Raw genomic sequence first — 24577 nt, 5'->3', positions numbered from 1 at the left:
TATTTCATGTGTCAGAAACATTTAACCTGAATATGTTGAATAAATTCACATTATTGTGTGAGCAGCTGCTTTTATTATTGGAATATAACTGTCATGTACAGCATCTCTATGGAAACCTAGTGGAAATTAAAATAAGCTTAGTCAAAAATGAAAAACAAAAAAGAATACATTCATTAATTGTATTTTCTAATAACTGATCACATAAAAAATGAATGTATTGTTCCATTAAAGTTACATGTAATACTACAATAAAAAGTAAACCAAATAAGTCAGTGGTGATTAAATGTGCTTAGTAAAATATATAGTGTTGTTCATTTTGATACTGCAATGATTGTAATATTACATGTACATATCCTCAGTGTTTATTATATAGTTATTAATGTTTCATATCTACCTTACTTTGTAAAACTGTTACTTGTAAGATAAATACATGTAGGGAAGAAAACATATATTTCATAGAATACTGCAGTGAAAATACTTCTGAAACTACAACGTGGTGTTCAGTGAGGCAGTCGTCCATGTGAGAGTCTGAATCAGAAACTCACAGCTGCAACATGTCAAACTATGTAGTGTGACTGAAGGAGGTTTTTGTACGACTCTATATCACTGTGTATTCACTGGGCCCCTATATGCTCCCATACAGTAATAATCTCCTGCATCTTCAGCCTGGACTCCACTGATAGTCAGAGTGAATTCAGGTTGGGATCCACTGCTGCTGAAATGACTCGGAGTATCAGATTGACGGCTACTTATTTTATAAAACAGCAGTTTGGTAGGCTGTCCTGTTCTGCAGGTACCAGCTGAGATCATCATCAACTCCTGTACTGGCTGAACAGCTCAGAGAGACTGTCTCCCCCAGACTGACAAACTTTGATTGAGGAGACTGACTCACAGATGGACTCGCACCTGATCCTGGAAAAAAATAAATAAAAGTACATTTTTACAGGATTTAAAAAACTGCATTTAAGTAAATACAATGTGCATATATGTGAAAATGTGTGTTATAGGTGTAATATTAGAAAATCACTTCATGTTACCGTGAAGTCCAAACAGCAGCGTGGTCAGCAGCACAGTCGGTAACATCATCATCATGATTAATCTCACTGTCAGAGAGAGACTGCACAGACTGGTCTCAGTGATACGTCTTAAAACCTGTTCAGGAGCAGTGATGCACAGCAGCCATTCAAAACACACATGTCATAGGCAAACACTTACACCTGTGTATGTGTGAGGAGGGAACATGTTTGTCAGCACAGTGATATCAGTGACAGGTCAAATCTGTTATGAGTGCACATTTACTTGTTGAACAGACTCCATTATATTATTAGTATGATCTTACTTTAGTTTTATTTTAATTGACCTCAGCAGGGAGGAGCAGGAGATCAAATATCAGCTGTAGTTGTGAAACTCTGACTGAGGACAATATGAGAGGAGAAATGTTTGAATATAACAACTGAACTGAACTAAAAGTGCACAAATACTTAAATATTTACTCTTTATAAAACATGCTCATAGATTGTGGTTGTATCTTGTACTTTGCATTATATTTTTTATATTACATTTTAAAGACATTTTTACATGTTTGTAAGTTTCCAAGCAAATGAGAATGATTTGTTTTAACTTAAATTGATACTACAGCAGTAATGAGAACAGTGTCCATAGCAACATATTTTAGGCCCAGGCACAAAGGAAACATGTTGATTGGCTACTTGGTAGGTGATTTAAGCTAAAACATAAAACAAAATAAAAACAGAAATTGTAAAAAAAAAAAAAATACCCTGTTTATAACTGAAAATGGTAGAAAATGTTTGTTCAAACAGAAAAACTGATAAATTTGTGCTTGGTGAGGTTACTGTCAGCTCTGTGTTCAGTGGTCTGTGTCACAGTCTCTTCCTCTTCAGCAGCTGCAGTCGGTTCCTGCTGTAACAGCTCAGAGTCTCTGCAGTCTGACTGAGGGAGGTTTTTGTACGACGACAAATCACTGTGTGAACACCAGGGCACTGTTTATGGCATGGGCACTCTGACAGTAGTAAACTGCTGCATCTTCAGTCTGAACTCCACTGATGGTCAAAGAGAAGTCAGAGCTGCTTCCACTGCCACTAAACCGCGCTGGTGTTCCTGATACACGTGTGCTTGCTTGTCTTATTAGGAGCTTTGGAGTCTGTCCAGATTTCTGTTGATACCAGGCCATACACTGTTCACCACCACAAGTTCCAACAGCTTGGCTGGTCTTACAGGTCAGAGTGACAGTGGATCCTGGAGTAGATGTGAGTACTGGAGGCTGAGTCACAGTCACCTGACCGCTGCATCCTGCACACAAAAACCAATCTTTCATTTATCAGCAGAAATAAATGACAGAAAAGGCAGCACATCATGTTTGAAATGTTGCTGAGTCAATGAACCTGTAAAACAGCAGCAGGCCAGCGTCCAGATGAGGATGGTGATGAGAGTCATGCTGCTTGTGGTTTCTGCTGTGTTGACTGACAGATCTGAGTCCTGCAGTGTTGAACTCACAGGACTATAAACCTTCTCAGTTCACTGGAGGATCAGCTGACCATGCAAAGCCTCCTCTCTATGGAAATGATTTCTCTGCTCTCAACAGACTGAAGGCAACGTGGGACACAAAATCAGGAGAAATACTCTTTGGATTTACACCATCTGTGATCTTAATGGAATAAAATCACTTTTTTGGAAACTAATTTGAGGATTTAAAACATTTATTTCAATGGGAGTGGTTGGTATCTTTATTTATTTAAATAGTTTTACATACAAGGTTTCACAAATACACTTTATACTCATTCTGTAATTTATGATTATTTAGAAATGTTGTTTTTATTTAATATGATCTCAAATATGTAAAATGTTTACAATCAGATTTGTTTACAGGGAAAATCTACCTGTTTACTGTCACTTGTACAAAGTTTCATAAAAATCATGTAAAATATTTTAATTCCTGAAGAAATTTAAAATGAAATCAATAATAAAACATTTTGTATCTTTGATAAAATGTTAATTATCCAGTTTTAGTAGAAATAAAGTGACTTTTCAGTGGATAGATGCTTGTTCACAGTGCAGGAGGTTTTTGTACGGCCACTTAATGACTTTGTATCACTGTGGTGGACTTTTGGTGGAGGAACCAAACTCATCTTGTACTGTAAGTACCAGAGATTTATTATTTCTACATTATAAAATATTATGCAGAGTTTTTCAAAAGAATTTGATAAAACAAGAGTTTATTTGAGGTATTTTATATGTTTTCGATAATTTTAGCTTCATTTTAAGATCAGCTGAAGTTGGAGGAAAACATTGTGCAGATGTTAACAAATGTTTATTATTATAAATGATGTTATAATGAGATATCATTTGAAATAACTCAAATTTTCACATATTTTAATTTTAATCAAGTTGTTTCACATTTGGTCGTAAAATTTGTCTGATAAACATTTTAAAAGTCACAAAAAACTCAATCTTTAGTCATTCATTTTTAAACATTAAATAAAATTATATTTACAATATAATGTTGGTTTCTGTAAAACAGAAGTTATTTGTAGATCCAGTTTATTTGTAGTTTGTGTTCACAGTTCGTTGGTTTGATGTGGTGAAAAGGAAGTGAAACAAACAGATGACAAAGTCTTTAACTGTAATCACACATTAATGTTTCACCTCTAAACTTTTATACAAACTCATCAAGAAAAACTTTGTAAGAATGAAATATTTACTGTCACATGATGAAGCAGATGTGAAGATTTCATTTAATGATCATTACATTTAAAGATCATTACATTTACACGTAACTCATGTTGTATATTGTCTAATTCTTAGTGATTTATGATGATGTGCCTCAATAGATTCATTTCTTTAAATGTCAAAATTATAAATACAAACCTTTAGCTTTATGAACAAAACCTTAATTTCCTTCCATTTCTCACCACCTCTCCTCTGTCTGATCACAGTGTCTCACACACACAGCTAATCAGCAGCATTGTTCACCTCTGTCATGTATCATAACTCAGCTGTCTGTCCTACAGTGGAAGTTAATCTGCTCCTTGTGTGTCTCTGCTCTCCCCTCCAGCTGGCCCCATGGTCAGGCCCTCAGTCTCTCTGCTTCCCCCCTCCTCTGAGCAGCTCTCTGGGGCCTCGGCCACGCTGGCCTGCCTGCTGAGCGGCTACGCTCCTCAGGGAGCCGTGGTGAGCTGGGAGGTGGACGGTACAGAGGTGACAGAGGGGGTCCTGAGCAGCTCAGAGGAGGAGAAGAGCGGACGCTACAGCAGCAGCAGCACCCTGAGCTTGAGCCAGGAGCGCTGGATGAAAGGAGAGCTGTACTCCTGCAGGGTCCTCCATCATGACCACAGCCAGATCCAGTCCCTCCGCAGGAGCAAGTGTTAGGTGTAGAGGGGCTGGCTGAAGACCAGGACAGGAGCTGTGTGTGGGGGGAGCAGGAGGAACACACGTGCTGATCTGATCAATATGATTTTTAATGTTAGTAGAGTAAAGTGAAGCTTTGTGTGACAGAGAACAACTTAGAGAGTAATGTGTGTAGCTCAGCAGCTAGATGTGAGTGTGCTTAATAACTGTCCTGTTGATGATTGATGTTTCTGCTAATAAAGTTTGAACTGATCAATAACATGAAGTATATTGGTCTTTTATTTTATGAAGAGTGGTACAAAGGTTTATTCATTGAACTGGCACTTCCCTTTATAGAAAATGAATAGCTTGGGACTTAAATGACCGTATGAATTAACCACAGTTTTAATAGGTAATGCACATTAAATAATATGGTAAAGACAAAATGTAAAAAATATATAAATAATAAAACAAGTGTGTATTATGATAAAATGTAGCTATGAAAAACTATATCTTGAGGATTAGATTATCAGTGGAGGAAAAACAACTGAAGTATGTGATCAGTTCTTCTGCTGAGAGTAAAAGTGAACAAAAAATGATGTGGTGTCAATACAATTTTAAATGTCTTTAGAAAAATGCCAAGAAATAAACTCAATATATGTAGTAGAGCTAATACATAGTTTGTGCTTGGTGAGGTTACTGTCAGCTCTGTGTTCAGTGGTCTGTGTCAGAGTCTCTTCCTCTTCAGCAGCTGCAGTCGGTTCCTGCTGTAACAGCTCAGAGTCTCTGCAGTCTGACTGAGGGAGGTTTTTGTACGACGACAAATCACTGTGTGAACACCCATCCACTGGCTGTATGGAAACTCTGACAGTAGTAAACTGCTGCATCTTCAGCCTGAACTCCACTGATGGTCAAAGAGAAGTCAGAGCCGCTTCCACTACCACTAAACCGAGCTGGTATTCCTGATTCAAGTTTTTTCGCGTATTTTATTAGGAGCTTTGGAGTCTGTCCAGACTTCTGTTGATACCAGAACATACCCTCATCACCGTCAGACCACCTGTAAACAGCTTGGCTGGTCTTACAGGTCAGAGTGACAGTGGATTCTGGAGTAGATGTGAGTACTGGAGGCTGAGTCACAGTCACCTGACCGCTGCATCCTGCACACAAAAACCAATCTTTCATTTATCAGCAGAAATAAATGACAGAAAAGGCAGCACATCATGTTTGAAATGTTGCTGAGTCAATGAACCTGTAAAACAGCAGCAGGCCAGCGTCCAGATGAGGATGGTGATGAGAGTCATGCTGCTTGTGGTTTCTGCTGTGTTGACTGACAGATCTGAGTCCTGCAGTGTTGAACTCACAGGACTATAAACCTTCTCAGTTCACTGGAGGATCAGCTGACCATGCAAAGCCTCCTCTCTATGGAAATGATTTCTCTGTTCTCAACAGACTGAAGGCAACGTGGGACACAAAATCAGGAGAAATACTCTTTGGATTTACACCATCTGTGATCTTAATGGAATAAAATCACTTTTTTGGAAACTAATTTGAGGATTTAAAACATTTATTTCAATGGGAGTGGTTGGTATCTTTATTTATTTAAATAGTTTTACATACAAGGTTTCACAAATACACTTTATACTTATTCTGTAATTTATGATTATTTAGAAATGTTGTTTTTATTTAATATGATCTCAAATATGTAAAATGTTTACAATCAGATTTTTTTTACAGGGAAAATCTACCTGTTTACTGTCACTTGTACAAAGTTTCATAAAAATCATGTAAAATATTTTAATTCCTGAAGAAATTTAAAATGAAATCAATAATAAAACATTTTGTATCTTTGATAAAATGTTAATTATCCAGTTTTAGTAGAAATAAAGTGACTTTTCAGTGGATAGATGCTTGTTCACAGTGCAGGAGGTTTTTGTACGGCCACTTAATGAGTTTGTATCACTGTGGTGGACTTTTGGTGGAGGAACCAAACTCACCGTTGACTGTAAGTACCAGAGATTTATTACTTTGTACAATATATAACATTTATAACTTTTATCAAATATTAAATGAGAATGTAATCAAGTTCAGTGTTTGAATATTTTTAATATTTTTTGTTATTTATCAAAGACGGCTGATCTCACAGTCTGATAAGAAACTTTGCAGACCTGAAAATTCATTCAGTATTTCACATTATAAAACTTTGTAGAAAGAAAATGAAAATCTATTTTCTAGACACTATTTTTGTGATGTTAACTTTGAATTGTTATCTGATTTTAATTGTTAATTGTGTGAAAGTTAGATTAGGTAACATTACTCATCTTCAAAACATAACATCAATAGTTGAATGTTATTTTCATTCATTCATTTTGAAAGTTTCAAACAGTTTGTAGATTAAAAATCTTTAAAGAATCTAAAATTGAATTCCAGTTGAACATAAATATGATTTTATCAGTAAATGCAGCTTAGCTTTGTGTTCACGGTTCATTTATTTCACATGTAGTGAAAAGGAAGTGAAAGAGACAGATGACAAAGTTTGAACTGTCTTCACATGAGTGTTTCAACTCTGACAGTTTAAACACAAGAAAATGAATTATTCACTGTCTCACATTATGAAACAGATGTGAAGATGTCATCAATAATTATTATCAATATCATTTAACTCATGTGTCTGATGGTCTGATTCTTAGTGTATGAGTGCAATAACAGCACAAGCTCTAAAGTTTTCCATCTTTGTCTTTTCTCCCCCCTCTCCTCCCCCTCTCTCTCCTCCAGTGGGTGTGGTGCGGCCCACCCTGACCGTCCTCCCCCCCTCCAAAGAGGAGGTGCAGCAGGGCAGTGCCACACTGCTGTGTCTGGCCAGCGGGGGCTCTCCCTCAACCTGGAGGCTGGACTGGAAGGTGGGGGGTAGCAGCAGCAGCTCCTCAGAGGTGTCACACAGCCCGGAGGTCCTAGGGAGGGACGGCCACTACAGCTGGAGCAGCACCCTGAGCCTCTCTGCAGACCGCTGGAAGAAGGCGGGCTCAGTGATCTGTGAGGCCAGTCTGAATGGACAGACCCCTGTCACTCAAAGCCTGGACCCTGACCGCTGCTCAGAGTAGAGCTTCAGCAACACTTCCTGTCTGGAAATGATGCTTCTTTTTCTTTGCTCCAGATCTTGATGAAGCTACAGATCTTCTCTGTTCAGCTGTTTTAATGTGCATGTTGCTTTCTAACACTGATCTTCTTCATATTCTGCTTTATGTTCATTACTTTTCAAATCAAACTGAATTTTATGACTTTCCCTGCAACAGAAATGATTCATACATTTAAAATGTGAAATGAACTTTGAACCATTATTCAATAAAACTCTTGATTATAATGAATCAGTGTCTTTGTATTTCTTTAAAAAATTATATTCATTATGAAAAACATTTTAATGATCATCTCAACATCATACCAGATAATATTTATACTAGTACAGAAGATACTTGATGTTTTATTACTAAGTGACATTTTAGCATGAAATCATTTGTCATTTTAAAATGTTGTTTACTGAATTAGAAATATTTTTATTTCAGTTTGGGCCGTAGTTGTATTATTTCGTTCTGCATTAAAAAAAACCAAATATGTTTTTGTTTATGACTGTATATTAAAGAGAGTGCAGTGTTTCTAGCTTGCTCATAAACACATTGAATCAACTGACATGATGTTATAACTGTAAATGGAAGAGCATCTTTCAGTGTGTTTCAGGTTTATTTGTGTTCATTGTGGTTCTGCTTGATGACTCTTGTGTGTCAGAGTCACAGTGTTGTGTTCACTCCACCAGTTATCCTCATCACAGTCTCTTCACCAACCCTCTGCAGCTGCAGCAGGCCGTTTTCACTTCAGTCAAACTGAAGGAGGTTTTTGTACGACTCTAAATCACTGTGTGAACGTACTATCACTATGTACGCCCACACAGTAGTAATCTCCAACATCTTCAGCCTGAACACCACTGATGGTCAGAGTGTAGTGAGAACCTGATCTACTGCCACTGAATCGAGACGGAGTTCCTGAGAAGAGAGTGTTTGCATCGTATATAAGAAGTTTGGGAGCTTGTCCAGGTTTCTGAAGGTACCAACTGAGATCAGAACCAATGTCTGAACTCCCTGTGGCGCTGATGGTCACCGTCCCTCCAAGACTGACAGTCTTGGATTTGTCAGTCTGAGTCAGAAATTTGTTGGCAGAAGATCCTGAAATGAGAAATTAAACATGAATCTTCAGTAGTTTGAACAATAATTCATATTATAAAGAAGAGAACAATAGAAAACACATTTAAGCAAAACATAAAAGGGAGAGCACAGACTGAATTTTCACCAAACATTTTCAGAATCTCTCACCCTGAGTCAGAAAACCCAACATGACCAGCAGAGTTATTGGCAACATCATCCTGATGCAGTTTTCAGTGTGAGTGCATGAAAACAGTTCAGACTCTCTGTGACAGAAGAACTTAAACTCTGAGGAGCAGTGATGCATAAAAGTCATGCAAAATACATTGAAGAAGGCAAACACACACCTGCTGTTGTGAAACAGGAAGAGCAGAGGTGAGGAGGAGTGAGTGTTCATTAAAACTGAGATCATTTTAAAGTCAACTTGGAAAACTTTGATTTATCCCCTTTCTCAGTTGTGTCTTGCCCCTTGATACAAATTGGATGAACTGATACAACATTTGATTAATTTTGAATTCATTCATTTATTTTCACTATAAATAATGTTAATGTAATCATTCAGATCCAGGTGTTGCAATTATGATAATATGCATCAGATATAAAGGCAGCAGCAGAAAAGCTGGGATGTAAACTCATCTTACCTCAATGTTTTATTTTAGGCCTGCTCACTTTTTTATGTGACCATCCAACTACGTCATCTTTCCCGCCACACTTCATCACAGCATCAACTCATCAGTCTTGTGTAGTTCAGCATCAACATGTGAGTGTGCTTAATAAGTGTGATGTCACTTATTGTTTTGTTTACAGGGCTTAAAACTTCTACTGATAATCCTTTCTGTGGAGAATTATGTGGGAAATGAATAATGTGCAAATATTTATTTTACTACATTTGTTGACTCATAGTTGAGGATAAATCATTTCTGTGATTAAAAATCTAAATGTGTAATGAGTTAATATTCATATCTTTGCTGCTGAGGATGAATGTGAAGAGAGCATTATGATGTAATTGGTGTTTTAAGGTTTGATTGTAAATAAATATCACTTAAATCTAAAGTCTAAAATAAATTATTTGCCAACATATTGATGTGAATAAGTTGTGTCTGCTTGGTGAGGTTACTGTCAGCTCTGTGTTCAGTGGTCTGTGTCAGAGTCTCTTCCTCTTCAGCAGCTGCAGTCAGTTCCTGCTGTAACAGCTCAGAGTCTCTGCAGTCTGACTGAGGGAGGTTTTTGTACGACTACAAATCACTGTGTGAACACAACAGCACTGTTTATTAGATATGCTCCCATACAGTAATAATCTCCTGCATCTTCAGCCTGGACTCCACTGATAGTCAGAGTGAATTCAGGTTGGGATCCACTGCTGCTGAAATGACTCGGAGTATCAGATTGACGTCTACTTATTTTATAAAACAGCAGTTTGGGAGGCTGTCCAGGTTTGTGCAGGTACCAGCTGAGATCATCATCAACTCCTGTACTGGCTGAACAGCTCAGAGAGACTGTGTCCCCCAGACTGACAGACTTTGATGCAGGAGACTGACTCACAGATGGACTCGCTCCTGATCCTGGAAAAAAAGAAATAAAAGTACATTTTTACAGGATTTTTAAAAACTGCATATAAGTAAGTACAATGTGCATATATGTGAAAATGTGTGTTTTAGGTGTAATATTAGAAAATCACTTCATGTTACCGTGAAGTCCAAACAGCAGCGTGGTCAGCAGCACAGTCGGTAACATCATCATCATGATTAATCTCACTGTCAGAGAGAGAGACTGCACAGACTGGTCTCAGTGATACGTCTTAAAACCTGTTCAGGAGCAGTGATGCACAGCAGCCATTCAAAACACACATGTCATAGGCAAACACTTACACCTGTGTATGTGTGAGGAGGGAACATGTTTGTGAGCACAGTGATATCAGTGACAGGTCAAATCTGTTATGAGTGCACATTTACTTGTTGACCAGACTCCATTATATTATTAGTATGATCTTACTTTAGTTTTATTTTAATTGACCTCAGCAGGGAGGAGCAGGAGATCAAATATCAGCTGTAGTTGTGAAACTCTGACTGAGGACAATATGAGAGGAGAAATGTTTGAATATAACAACTGAACTGAACTAAAAGTGCACAAATACTTAAATATTTACTCTTTATAAAACATGCTCATAGATTGTGGTTGAACCTTGTACTTTGCATTATATTTTTTATATTACATTTTAAATACATTTTTACATGTTTGTAAGTATCCGAGCAAATGTGAATGATTTGTTTGAACTTAAATTGATACTACAGCAGTAATGAGAACAGTGTCCATAGCAACATATTTTAGGCCCAGGCACAAAGGAAACATGTTGATTGGCTACTTGGTAGGTGATTTAAGCTAAAAAATAAAACCAAAGAAAAAAAGAAATAAAGAGGCTTGAAATTGAGATTTCCTGAGTTGGGGCATGAACGACACTGATGAAGCTGTTGGACACTATACTCTAAACCAAGATCATGGTGGTGATGTGGTAACAGAAATAGTGAAAAATATACCCTGTTTATAACCATACATGGTAGAAAATGTTTGTTCAAACAGAAAAACGACAAGAAATAAACTCAATATATGTAGTAGAGCTAATACATAGGTTGTGCTTGGTGAGGTTACTGTCAGCTCTGTGTTCAGTGGTCTGTGTCAGAGTCTCTTCCTCTTCAGCAGCTGCAGTCGGTTCCTGCTGTAACAGCTCAGAGTCTCTGCAGTCTGACTGAGGGAGGTTTTTGTACGACGACAAATCACTGTGTGAACACCCATGCATTGTTTATATAATGTGCACTCTTACAGTAGTAAACTGCTGCATCTTCAGTCTGAACTCCACTGATGGTCAAAGAGAAGTCAAGGCCGCTTCCACTGCCACTAAACCGAGCTGGTGTTCCTGATTCAAGTGTGCTCACGTATTTTATAAGGAGCTTTGGAGTCTGTCCAGATTTCTGTTGATACCAGAACAAGCAAGAAGGACTACACGAAGTAGCAACTTGACTGATCTTACAGGAGATCCTGACAGTGGATACTGGAGTAGTTGTGAGTACTGGAGGCTGAGTCACAGTCACCTGACCGCTGCATCCTGCACACAAAAACCAATCTTTCATTTATCAGCAGAAATAAATGACAGAAAAGGCAGCACATCATGTTTGAAATGTTGCTGAGTCAATGAACCTGTAAAACAGCAGCAGGCCAGCGTCCAGATGAGGATGGTGATGAGAGTCATGCTGCTTGTGGTTTCTGCTGTGTTGACTGACAGATCTGAGTCCTGCAGTGTTGAACTCACAGGACTATAAACCTTCTCAGTTCACTGGAGGATCAGCTGACCATGCAAAGCCTCCTCTCTATGGAAATGATTTCTCTGCTCTCAACAGACTGAAGGCAACGTGGGACACAAAATCAGGAGAAATACTCTTTGGATTTACACCATCTGTGATCTTAATGGAATAAAATCACTTTTTTGGAAACTAATTTGAGGATTTACAACATTTATTTCAATGGGAGTGGTTGGTATCTTTATTTATTTAAATAGTTTTACATACAAGGTTTCACAAATACACTTTATACTTATTCTGTCATTTATGATTATTTAGAAATGTTGTTTTTATTTAATATGATCTCAAATATGTAAAATGTTTACAATCAGATTTTTTTTTACAGGGAAAATCTACCTGTTTACTGTCACTTGTACAAAGTTTCATAAAAATCATGTAAAATATTTTAATTCCTGAAGAAATTTAAAATGAAATCAATAATAAAACATTTTGTATCTTTGATCAAATGTTAATTATCCAGTTTTAGTAGAAATAAAGTGACTTTTCAGTGGATAGATGCTTGTTCACAGTGCAGGAGGTTTTTGTACGGCCACTTAATGAGTTTGTATCACTGTGGTGGACTTTTGGTGGAGGAACCAAACTCACCGTTGACTGTAAGTACCAGAGATTTATTACTTTGTACAATATATAACATTTATAACTTTTATCAAATATTAAATGAGAATATAATCAAGTTCAGTGTTTGTATATTTTTGATATTTTTTGTTATTTATCAAAGACGGCTGATCTCACAGTCTGATAAGAAACTTTGCAGACCTGAAAATTCATTCAGTATTTCACATTATAAAACTTTGTAGAAAGAAAATGAAAATCTATTTTCTAGAAACTATTTTTGTGATGTTAACTTTGAATTGTTATCTGATTTTAATTGTTAATTGTGTGAAAGTTAGATTAGGTAACATTACTCATCTTCAAAACATAACATCAATAGTTGAATGTTATTTTCATTCATTCATTTTGAAAGTTTCAAACAGTTTGTAGATTAAAAATCTTTGAAAGAATCTAAAATTGAATTCCAGTTGAACATAAATATGATTTTATCAGTAAATGCAGCTTAGCTTTGTGTTCACGGTTCATTTATTTCACATGTAGTGAAAAGGAAGTGAAAGAGACAGATGACAAAGTTTGAACTGTCTTCACATGAGTGTTTCAACTCTGTCAGTTTAAACACAAGAAAATGAATTATTCACTGTCTCACATTATGAAACAGATGTGAAGATGTCATCAATAATTATTATCAATATCATTTAACTCATGTGTCTGATGGTCTGATTCTTAGTGTATGAGTGCAATAGCAGCACAAGCTCTAAAGTTTTCCGTCTTTGTCTTTTCTCCCCCCTCTCCTCCCCCTCTCTCTCCTCCAGTGGGTGTGGTGCGGCCCACCCTGACCGTCCTCCCCCCCTCCAAAGAGGAGGTGCAGCAGGGCAGTGCCACACTGCTGTGTCTGGCCAGCGGGGGCTCTCCCTCAACCTGGAGGCTGGACTGGAAGGTGGGGGGCAGCAGCAGCAGCTCCTCAGAGGTGTCACACAGCCCGGAGGTCCTGGGGAGGGACGGCCACTACAGCTGGAGCAGCACCCTGAGCCTCTCTGCAGACCGCTGGAGGAAGGCGGGCTCAGTGAGCTGTGAGGCCAGTCTGAATGGACAGACCCCTGTCACTCAAAGCCTGGACCCTGACCGCTGCTCAGAGTAGAGCTTCAGCAACACTTCCTGTCTGGAAATGATGCTTCTTTTTCTTTGCTCCAGATCTTGATGAAGCTACAGATCTTCTCTGTTCAGCTGTTTTAATGTGCATGTTGCTTTCTAACACTGATCTTCTTCATATTCTGCTTTATGTTCATTACTTTTCAAATGAAACTGAATTTTATGACTTTCCCTGCAACAGAAATGATTCATACATTTAAAATGTAACATGAACATTGAACTACTATTCAATAAACTCTTGATTATAATGAATCAGTGTCTTTGTATTTCTTTAAAAAAATATATTCATTATGAAAAACACTTAAATGATCATCTCAACATCATAACTGATAATATTTTATACTAGTACAGGAGATACTTGATGTTTTATTACTAAGTGACATTTTATCATGAAATCATTTGTCATTTTAAAATGTTGTTTACTGAATTGGAAATATTTTTATTTCAGTTTGGGCCGTAGTTGTATTATTTTGATCTGCATTAAAAAAAAGCCAAATATGTTTTTGTTTATGACTGTATATTAAAGAGAGTGCAGTGTTTCTAGCTTACTCATAAACTAATTGAATTAACTGACATGATGTTATAACTGTAAATGGAAGAGCATCTTTCAGTGTGTTTCAGGTTTATTTTTGTTCATTGTGGTTCTGCTTGATGACTCTTGTGTGTCAGAGTCACAGTGTTGTGTTCACTCCACCAGTTATCCTCATCACAGTCTCTTCACCAACCCTCTGCAGCTGCAGCAGGCCGTTTTCACTTCAGTCAAACTGAAGGAGGTTTTTGTACGGCTCTGAATCACTGTGTGAACACTCCACCACTATGTAAGCCCAGACAGTAGTAATCTCCAACATCTTCAGCCTGAACACCACTGATGGTCAGAGTGTAGCGAGAACCAGATCTACTGCCACTGAATCGAGACGGAGTTCCTGAGAAGAGACTGCCTACTCTGTATATAAGAAGTTTGGGAGCTTGTCCAGGTTTCTGAAGGTACCAACTGAGATCATCACCAATGTCTGAACTCCCTGTGGCGCTGATGGTCACCGTCCCTCCAAGACTGACAGACTTGGATTTGTCAGTCTGAGTCAGAAATTTGTTGGCAGAAGACCCTGAAATGAGAAATTAAACATGAATCTTCAGTAGTTTGAACAATAATTGATATTATAAAGAAGAGAACAATAGAAAACACATTTAAGCAAAACATAAAAGGAAGAGCACAGACTGAATTTACACCAAACATTTTCAGAATGTCTCACCCTGAGTCAGAAAACCCAACATGACCAGCAGAGTTATTGGCAACATCATCCTGATGCAGTTTTCAGTGTGAGTGCATGAAAACAGTTCAGACTCTCTGTGACAGAAGAACTTAAACTCTGAGGATCAGTGATGCATAAAAGTCATGCAAAATACATTGAAGAAGGCAAACACACACCTGCTGTTGTGAAACAGGAAGAGCAGAGGTGAGGAGGAGTGAGGGTTCATTAAAACTGAGATCATTTTAAAGTAAACTTGGAAAACTTTGATTAATCCCCTTTCTCAGTTGTGTCTTGCCCCTTGATACAAATTGGATGAACTGATACAACATTTGATTAATTTTGAATTCATTCATTTATTTTCACTATAATTAATGTTAATGTAATCATTCAGATCCAGGTGTTGCAATCATGATAATATGCATCAGATATAAAGGCAGCAGCAGAAAAGCTGGGATGTAAACTCATCTTACCTCAATGTTTTATTTTAGGCCTGCTCACTTTTTTATGTGACCATCCAACTACGTCATCTTTCCCGCCACACTTCATCACAGCATCAACTCATCAGTCTTGTGTAGTTCAGCATCAACATGTGAGTGTGCTTAATAAGTGTGATGTCAGTTATTGTTTTGTTTACAGGGCTTAAAACTTCTACTGATAATCCTTTCTGTGGAGAATTATGTGGGAAATTAATAATGTGCAAATATTTATTTGACTACATTTGTTGACTCATAGTTGAGGATAAATCATTTCTGTGATTAAAAATCTAAATGTGTAATGAGTTAATATTCATATCTTTGCTGCTGAGGATGAATGTGAAGAGAGCATTATGATGTAATTGGTGTTTTAAGATTTGATTGCAAATAAATATCATTTAAATCTAAAACCTAAAATAAATTATTTGCCAACATATTGATGTGAATAAGTTTTGTCTGCTTGGTGAGGTTACTGTCAGCTCTGTGTTCAGTGGTTTGTGTCAGAGTCTCTTCCTCTTCAGCAGCTGCAGTCGGTTCCTGCTGTAACAGCTCAGAGTCTCTGCAGTCTGACTGAGGGAGGTTTTTGTACGACGACAAATCACTGTGTGAACACATTACCACTATGGTAACTCTGACAGTAGTAAACTGCTGCATCTTCAGTCTGAACTCCACTGATGGTCAAAGAGAAGTCAGAGCTGCTTCCACTGCCACTAAACCGAGCTGGTGTTCCTGATTCACGTGTGCTCACTTGTTTTATTAAGAGCTTTGGATTCTGTCCAGATTTCTGTTGATACCAGGACATACACTCTTTACCACCACAGTAGGAATAAACAGCTTGGCTGGTCTTACAGGATAGAGTGACAGTGGATCCTGGAGTAGATGTGAGTACTGGAGGCTGAGTCACAGTCACCTGACCGCTGCATCCTGCACACAAAAACCAATCTTTCATTTATCAGCAGAAATAAATGACAGAAAAGGCAGCACATCATGTTTGAAATGTTGCTGAGTCAATGAACCTGTAAAACAGCAGCAGGCCAGCGTCCAGATGAGGATGGTGATGAGAGTCATGCTGCTTGTGGTTTCTGCTGTGTTGACTGACAGATCTGAGTCCTGCAGTGTTGAACTCACAGGACTATAAACCTTCTCAGTTCACTGGAGGATCAGCTGACCATGCAAAGCCTCCTCTCTATGGAAATGATTTCTCTGCTCTCAACAGACTGAAGGCAACGTGGGACACAAAATCAGGAGAAATACTCTTTGGATTTACACCATCTGTGATCTTAATGGAATAAAATCACTTTTTTGGAAACTAATTTGAGGATTTAAAACATTTATTTCAATGGGAGTGGTTGGTATCTTTATTTATTTAAATAGTTTTACATACAAGGTTTCACAAATACACTTTATACTCATTCTGTAATTTATGATTATTTAGAAATGTTGTTTTTATTTAATATGATCTCAAATATGTAAAATGTTTACAATCAGATTTGTTTACAGGGAAAATCTACCTGTTTACTGTCACTTGTACAAAGTTTCATAAAAATCATGTAAAATATTTTAATTCCTGAAGAAATTTCAAATGAAATCAATAATAAAACATTTTGTATCTTTGATAAAATGTTAATTATCCAGTTTTAGTAGAAATAAAGTGACTTTTCAGTGGATAGATGCTTGTTCACAGTGCAGGAGGTTTTTGTACGACCACTTAATGAGTTTGTATCACTGTGGTACACTTTTGGTGGAGGAACCAAACTCACCGTTGACTGTAAGTACCAGAGATTTATTACTTTGTACAATATATAACATTTATAACTTTTATCAAATATTAAATGAGAATATAATCAAGTTCAGTGTTTGAATATTTTTGATATTTTTTGTTAATTATCAAAGACGGCTGATCTCACAGTCTGATAAGAAACTTTGCAGACCTGAAAATTCATTCAGTATTTCACATTATAAAACTTTGTAGAAAGAAAATGAAAATCTATTTTCTAGAAACTATTTTTGTGATGTTAACTTTGAATTGTTATCTGATTTTAATTGTTAATTGTGTGAAAGTTAGATTAGGTAACATTACTCATCTTCAAAACATAACATCAATAGTTGAATGTTATTTTCATTCATTCATTTTGAAAGTTTCAAACAGTTTGTAGATTAAAAATCTTTGAAAGAATCTAAAATTGAATTCCAGTTGAACATAAATATGATTTTATCAGTAAATGCAGCTTAGCTTTGTGTTCACGGTTCATTTATTTCACATGTAGTGAAAAGGAAGTGAAAGAGACAGATGACAAAGTTTGAACTGTCTTCACATGAGTGTTTCAACTCTGTCAGTTTAAACACAAGAAAATGAATTATTCACTGTCTCACATTATGAAACAGATGTGAAGATGTCATCAATAATTATTATCAATATCATTTAACTCATGTGTCTGATGGTCTGATTCTTAGTGTATGAGTGCAATAGCAGCACAAGCTCTAAAGTTTTCCATCTTTGTCTTTTCTCCCCCCTCTCCTCCCCCTCTCTCTCCTCCAGTGGGTGTGGTGCGGCCCACCCTGACCGTCCTCCCCCCCTCCAAAGAGGAGGTGCAGCAGGGCAGTGCCACACTGCTGTGTCTGGCCAGCGGGGGCTCTCCCTCAACCTGGAGGCTGGACTGGAAGGTGGGGGGCAGCAGCAGCAGCTCCTCAGAGGTGTCACACAGCCCGGAGGTCCTGGGGAGGGACGGCCACTACAGCTGGAGCAGCACCCTGAGCCTCTCTGCAGACCGCTGGAGGAAGGCGGGCTCAGTGATCTGTGAGGCCAGTCTGAATGGACAGACCCCTGTCACTCAAAGCCTGGACCCTGACCGCTGCTCAGAGTAGAGCTTCAGCAACACTTCCTGTCTGGAAATGATGCTTCTTTTTCTTTGCTCCAGATCTTGATGAAGCTACAGATCTTCTCTGTTCAGCTGTTTTAATATGCATGTTGCTTTCTAACACTGATCTTCTTCATATTCTGCTTTATGTTCATTACTTTTCAAATGAAACTGAATATTATGAATTTCCCTGCAACAGAAATGATTCATACATTTAAAATGTGAAATGAACTTTGAACTATTATTCAATAAACTCTTGATTATAATGAATCAGTGTCTTTGTATTTCTTTAAAAATTATATTCATTATGAAAAACACTTTAATGATCATCTCAACATCATACCTGATAGTATTTTATACTAGTACAGGAGATACTTGATGTTTTATTACTAAGTGACATTTTAGTATGAAATCATTTGCGATTTTAAAATGTTGTTTCCTTCATTGGAAATATTTTTATTTCAGTTTGGGCCGTAGTTGTATTATTTTGTTCTGCATTTTAAAAAAAAGCCAAATATGTTTCTGTTTATGACTGTATATTAAAGAGAGTGCAGTGTTTCTAGCTTACTCATAAACAAATTGAATGAACTGACATGATGTTATAACTGTAAATGGAAGAGCATCTTTCAGTGTGTTTCATGTTTATTTGTGTTCATTGTGGTTCTGCTTGATGACTCTTGTGTGTCAGAGTCACAGTGTTGTGTTCACTCCACCAGTTATCCTCATCACAGTCTCTTCACCAACCCTCTGCAGCTGCAGCAGGCCGTTTTCACTTCAGTCAAACTGAAGGAGGTTTTTGTACGACTCTAAATCACTGTGTGAACGTACCATCACTATGTAAGCCCAGACAGTAGTAATCTCCAACATCTTCAGCCTGAACACCACTGATGGTCAGAGTGTAGTGAGAACCAGATCTACTGCCACTGAATCGAGACGGAGTTCCTGAGAAGAGAGTGTCTACATCATATATAAGAAGTTTGTGAGCTTGTCCAGGTTTCTGAAGGTACCAACTGAGATCAGAACCAATGTCTGAACTCCCTGTGGCGCTGATGGTCACCGTCCCTCCAAGACTGACAGACTTGGATTTGTCAGTCTGAGTCAGAAATTTGTTGGCAGAAGACCCTGAAATGAGAAATTAAACATGAATCTTCAGTAGTTTGAACAATAATTGATATTATAAAGAAGAGAACAATAGAAAACACATTCAAGCAAAACATAAAAGGGAGAGCACAGACTGAATTTACACCAAACATTTTCAGAATCTCTCACCCTGAGTCAGAAAACCCAACATGACCAGCAGAGTTATTGGCAACATCATCCTGATGCAGTTTTCAGCGTGAGTGCATGAAAACAGTTCAGACTCTCTGTGACAGAAGAACTTAAACTCTGAGGAGCAGTGATGCATAAAAGTCATGCAAAATACATTGAAGAAGGCAAACACACACCTGCTGTTGTGAAACAGGAAGAGCAGAGGTGAGGAGGAGTGAGGGTTCATTAAAACTGAGATCATTTTAAAGTCAACTTGGAAAACTTTGATTTATCCCCTTTCTCAGTTGTGTCTTGCCCCTTGCTACAAATTGGATGAACTGATACAACATTTGATTAATTTTGAATTCATTCATTTATTTTCACTATAATTAATGTTAATGTAATCATTCAGATCCAGGTGTTGCAATTATGATAATATGCATCAGATATAAAGGCAGCAGCAGAAAAGCTGGGATGTAAACTCATCTTACCTCAATGTTTTATTTTAGGCCTGCTCACTTTTTTATGTGACCATCCAACTACGTCATCTTTCCCGCCACACTTCATCACAGCATCAACTCATCAGTCTTGTGTAGTTCAGCATCAACATGTGAGTGTGCTTAATAAGTGTGATGTCACTTATTGTTTTGTTTACAGGGCTTAAAACTTCTACTGATAATCCTTTCTGTGGAGAATTATGTGGGAAATTAATAATGTGCAAATATTTATTTTACTACATTTGTTGACTCATAGTTGAGGATAAATCATTTCTGTGATTAAAAATCTAAATGTGTAATGAGTTAATATTCATATCTTTGCTGCTGAGGATGAATGTGAAGAGAGCATTATGATGTAATTGGTGTTTTAAGGTTTGATTGTAAATAAATATCACTTAAATCTAAAATCTAAAATGAATGATTTGCCAACATATTGATGTGAATAAGTTTTGTCTGCTTGGTGAGGTTACTGTCAGCTCTGTGTTCAGTGGTCTGTGTCAGAGTCTCTTCCTCTTCAGCAGCTGCAGTCGGTTCCTGCTGTAACAGCTCAGAGTCTCTGCAGTCTGACTGAGGGAGGTTTTTGTACGACGACAAATAACTGTGTGAACACCCATGCACTGTTTATTTCATGTGCTCTCTGACAGTAGTAAACTGCTGCATCTTCAGTCTGAACTCCACTGATGGTCAAAGAGAAGTCAGAGCCGCTTCCACTGCCACTAAACCGAGCTGGTGTTCCTGATACACGTGTGCTCACACGTCTAATTAGAAGCTTTGGAGTCTGTCCAGATTTCTGTTGATACCAGGACAAGCAAGGAGGACTACACGCAGCAGCAGGGTTGGTTTTACAGGTCAGAGTGACAGTGGATCCTGGAGTAGATGTGAGTACTGGAGGCTGAGTCACAGTCACCTGACCGCTGCATCCTGCACACAAAAAACAATCTTTCGTTTATCAGCAGAAATAAATGACAGAAAAGGCAGCACATCATGTTTGAAATGTTGCTGAGTCAATGAACCTGTAAAACAGCAGCAGGCCAGCGTCCAGATGAGGATGGTGATGAGAGTCATGCTGCTTGTGGTTTCTGCTGTGTTGACTGACAGATCTGAGTCCTGCAGTGTTGAACTCACAGGACTATAAACCTTCTCAGTTCACTGGAGGATCAGCTGACCATGCAAAGCCTCCTCTCTATGGAAATGATTTCTCTGCTCTCAACAGACTGAAGGCAACGTGGGACACAAAATCAGGAGAAATACTCTTTGGATTTACACCATCTGTGATCTTAATGGAATAAAATCACTTTTTTGGAAACTAATTTGAGGATTTACAACATTTATTTCAATGGGAGTGGTTGGTATCTTTATTTATTTAAATAGTTTTACATACAAGGTTTCACAAATACACTTTATACTCATTCTGTCATTTATGATTATTTAGAAATGTTGTTTTTATTTAATATGATCTCAAATATGTAAAATGTTTACAATCAGATTTGTTTACAGGGAAAATCTACCTGTTTACTGTCACTTGTACAAAGTTTCATAAAAATCATGTAAAATATTTTAATTCCTGAAGAAATTTAAAATGAAATCAATAATAAAACATTTTGTATCTTTGATAAAATGTTAATTATCCAGTTTTAGTAGAAATAAAGTGACTTTTCAGTGGATAGATGCTTGTTCACAGTGCAGGAGGTTTTTGTACGGCCACTTAATGAGTTTGTATCACTGTGGTTGACTTTTGGTGGAGGAACCAAACTCACCGTTGACTGTAAGTACCAGAGATTTATTACTTTGTACAATATATAACATTTATAACTTTTATCAAATATTAAATGAGAATGTAATCAAGTTCAGTGTTTGTATATTTTTGATATTTTTTGTTATTTATCAAAGACGGCTGATCTCACAGTCTGATAAGAAACTTTGCAGACCTGAAAATTCATTCAGTATTTCACATTATAAAACTTTGTAGAAAGAAAATGAAAATCTATTTTCTAGAAACTATTTTTGTGATGTTAACTTTGAATTGTTATCTGATTTTAATTGTTAATTGCGTGAAAGTTAGATTAGGTAACATTACTCATCTTCAAAACATAACATCAATAGTTTAATGTTATTTTCATTCATTCATTTTGAAAGTTTCAAACAGTTTGTAGATTAAAAATCTTTGAAAGAATCTAAAATTGAATTCCAGTTGAACATAAATATGATTTTATCAGTAAATGCAGCTTAGCTTTGTGTTCACGCTTCATTTATTTCACATGTAGTGAAAAGGAAGTGAAAGAGACAGATGACAAAGTTTGAACTGTCTTCACATGAGTGTTTCAACTCTGTCAGTTTAAACACAAGAAAATGAATTATTCACTGTCTCACATTATGAAACAGATGTGAAGATGTCATCAATAATTATTATCAATATCATTTAACTCATGTGTCTGATGGTCTGATTCTTAGTGTATGAGTGCAATAACAGCACAAGCTCTAAAGTTTTCTGTCTTTGTCTTTTCTCCCCCCTCTCCTCCCCCTCTCTCTCCTCCAGTGGGTGTGGTGCGGCCCACCCTGACCGTCCTCCCCCCCTCCAAAGAGGAGGTGCAGCAGGGCAGTGCCACACTGCTGTGTCTGGCCAGCGGGGGCTCTCCCTCAACCTGGAGGCTGGACTGGAAGGTGGGGGGTAGCAGTAGCAGCTCCTCAGAGGTGTCACACAGCCCGGAGGTCCTGGGGAGGGACGGCCACTACAGCTGGAGCAGCACCCTGAGCCTCTCTGCAGACCGCTGGAGGAAGGCGGGCTCAGTGAGCTGTGAGGCCAGTCTGAATGGACAGACCCCTGTCACTCAAAGCCTGGACCCTGACCGCTGCTCAGAGTAGAGCTTCAGCAACACTTCCTGTCTGGAAATGATGCTTCTTTTTCTTTGCTCCAGATCTTGATGAAGCTACAGATCTTCTCTGTTCAGCTGTTTTAATGTGCATGTTGCTTTCTAACACTGATCTTCTTCATATTCTGCTTTATGTTCATTACTTTTCAAATGAAAATGAATTTTATGACTTTCCCTGCAACAGAAATGATTCATACATTTAAAATGTGACATGAACTTTGAACTTTTATTCAATAAACTCTTGATTATAATGAATCAGTGTCTTTGTATTTCTTTGAAAATTATATTCATTATGAAAAACACTTTAATAATCATCTCAACATCATCCCTCATAATATTTTATACTAGTACAGGAGATACTTGATGTTTTATTACTAAGTGACATTTTAGCATGAAATCATTTGTCATTTTAAAATGTTGTTTACTGAATTGGAAATATTTTTATTTCAGTTTGGGCCGTAGTTGTATTATTTTTTTCTGCATTTAAAAAAAAAGCCAAATATGTTTCTGTTTATGACTGTATATTAAAGAGAGTGCAGTGTTTCTAGCTTACTCATAAACAAATTGAATCAACTGACATGATGTTATAACTGTAAATGGAAGAGCATCTTTCAGTGTGTTTCAGGTTTATTTTTGTTCATTGTGGTTCTGCTTGATGACTCTTGTGTGTCAGAGTCACAGTGTTGTGTTCACTCCACCAGATATCCTCATCACAGTCTCTTCACCAACCCTCTGCAGCTGCAGCAGGTCGTTTTCACTTCAGTCAAACTGAAGAAGGTTTTTGTACGACTCTAAATCACTGTGTGCACGTACCACCAACATGGGCGCCCACACAGTAGTAATCTCCAACATCTTCAGCCTGAACACCACTGATGGTCAGAGTGTAGTGAGAACCTGATCTACTGCCACTGAATCGAGACGGAGTTCCTGAGAAGAGAGTGTCTACATCGTATATAAGAAGTTTGGGAGCTTGTCCAGGTTTCTGAAGGTACCAACTGAGATCAGCATCAATGTCTGAACTCCCTGTGGCGCTGATGGTCACCGTCCCTCCAAGACTGACAGACTTGGATTTGTCAGTCTGAGTCAGAAATTTGTTGGCAGAAGACCCTGAAATGAGAAATTAAACATGAATCTTCAGTAGTTTGAACAATAATTGATATTATAAAGAAGAGAACAATAGAAAACACATTCAAGCAAAACATAAAAGGGAGAGCACAGACTGAATTTACACCAAACATTTTCAGAATCTCTCACCCTGAGTCAGAAAACCCAACATGACCAGCAGAGTTATTGGCAACATCATCCTGATGCAGTTTTCAGTGTGAGTGCATGAAAACAGTTCAGACTCTCTGTGACAGAAGAACTTAAACTCTGAGGAGCAGTGATGCATAAAAGTCATGCAAAATACATTGAAGAAGGCAAACACACACCTGCTGTTGTGAAACAGGAAGAGCAGAGGTGAGGAGGAGTGAGAGTTCATTAAAACTGAGATCATTTTAAAGTCAACTTGGAAAATTTTGATTTATCCCCTTTCTCAGTTGTGTCTTGCCCCTTGCTACAAATTGGATGAACTGATACAATATTTGATTAATTTTGAATTCATTCATTTATTTTCACTATAAATAATGTTAATGTAATCATTCAGATCCAGGTATTGCAAGTATGATAATATGCATCAGATATAAAGGCAGCAGCAGAAAAGCTGGGATGTAAACTCATCTTACCTCAATGTTTTATTTTAGGCCTGCTCACTTTTTTATGTGACCATCCAACTACGTCATCTTTCCCGCCACACT

General features: G+C 37.6%; 12 gene segments (V, D, J or C); 5 read left to right on the top strand and 7 right to left on the bottom strand.

Moving 5' to 3' along the window:
• Positions 1 to 1694: 1694 nt before the first annotated feature.
• On the top strand, positions 1695 to 4437 carry LOC128374893 (Ig lambda-1 chain C region-like). The segment is given in 4 exon segments: positions 1695 to 1712; positions 2150 to 2267; positions 3071 to 3154; positions 4073 to 4437. Coding segments are annotated over 4 exon segments (534 nt in total).
• A 732-nt stretch (positions 4438 to 5169) lies between these two features.
• LOC128374892 (immunoglobulin kappa variable 6D-21-like) lies at positions 5170 to 5750 on the bottom strand. The segment is given in 2 exon segments: positions 5170 to 5501; positions 5594 to 5750. Coding segments are annotated over 2 exon segments (384 nt in total).
• On the top strand, positions 5644 to 7553 carry LOC128374891 (Ig lambda-3 chain C region-like). The segment is given in 3 exon segments: positions 5644 to 5692; positions 6263 to 6346; positions 7117 to 7553. Coding segments are annotated over 3 exon segments (459 nt in total).
• A 691-nt stretch (positions 7554 to 8244) lies between these two features.
• LOC128374890 (Ig kappa chain V region 3547-like) lies at positions 8245 to 8751 on the bottom strand. The segment is given in 2 exon segments: positions 8245 to 8555; positions 8703 to 8751. Coding segments are annotated over 2 exon segments (360 nt in total).
• A 2226-nt stretch (positions 8752 to 10977) lies between these two features.
• LOC128374889 (Ig lambda-3 chain C region-like) lies at positions 10978 to 13752 on the top strand. The segment is given in 4 exon segments: positions 10978 to 11040; positions 11226 to 11289; positions 12394 to 12477; positions 13249 to 13752. Coding segments are annotated over 4 exon segments (537 nt in total).
• A 625-nt stretch (positions 13753 to 14377) lies between these two features.
• Positions 14378 to 14901, bottom strand: LOC128374850 (Ig kappa chain V region 3547-like). The segment is given in 2 exon segments: positions 14378 to 14688; positions 14836 to 14901. Coding segments are annotated over 2 exon segments (360 nt in total).
• Positions 14902 to 15895: 994 nt separating this feature from the next.
• Positions 15896 to 16481, bottom strand: LOC128374851 (immunoglobulin kappa variable 4-1-like). The segment is given in 2 exon segments: positions 15896 to 16232; positions 16325 to 16481. Coding segments are annotated over 2 exon segments (378 nt in total).
• Positions 16375 to 18226, top strand: LOC128374888 (Ig lambda-3 chain C region-like). The segment is given in 3 exon segments: positions 16375 to 16423; positions 16993 to 17076; positions 17848 to 18226. Coding segments are annotated over 3 exon segments (459 nt in total).
• A 751-nt stretch (positions 18227 to 18977) lies between these two features.
• LOC128374887 (Ig kappa chain V region 3381-like) lies at positions 18978 to 19484 on the bottom strand. The segment is given in 2 exon segments: positions 18978 to 19288; positions 19436 to 19484. Coding segments are annotated over 2 exon segments (360 nt in total).
• A 974-nt stretch (positions 19485 to 20458) lies between these two features.
• Positions 20459 to 21081, bottom strand: LOC128375882 (Ig kappa chain V-III region VH-like). The segment is given in 2 exon segments: positions 20459 to 20832; positions 20925 to 21081. Coding segments are annotated over 2 exon segments (426 nt in total).
• LOC128375881 (Ig lambda-3 chain C region-like) lies at positions 20975 to 22884 on the top strand. The segment is given in 3 exon segments: positions 20975 to 21023; positions 21593 to 21676; positions 22448 to 22884. Coding segments are annotated over 3 exon segments (459 nt in total).
• A 693-nt stretch (positions 22885 to 23577) lies between these two features.
• Positions 23578 to 24084, bottom strand: LOC128375880 (Ig kappa chain V region 3547-like). The segment is given in 2 exon segments: positions 23578 to 23888; positions 24036 to 24084. Coding segments are annotated over 2 exon segments (360 nt in total).
• Positions 24085 to 24577: the final 493 nt, after the last annotated feature.

This window comes from Scomber japonicus, chromosome 16 (assembly GCF_027409825.1).
Source record: "Scomber japonicus isolate fScoJap1 chromosome 16, fScoJap1.pri, whole genome shotgun sequence".
Lineage (NCBI taxonomy): Eukaryota > Metazoa > Chordata > Actinopteri > Scombriformes > Scombridae > Scomber > Scomber japonicus.
The sequence above is the reverse complement of the archived record's forward strand: the minus strand, read 5'-3'. Positions and strand labels throughout refer to the sequence as shown.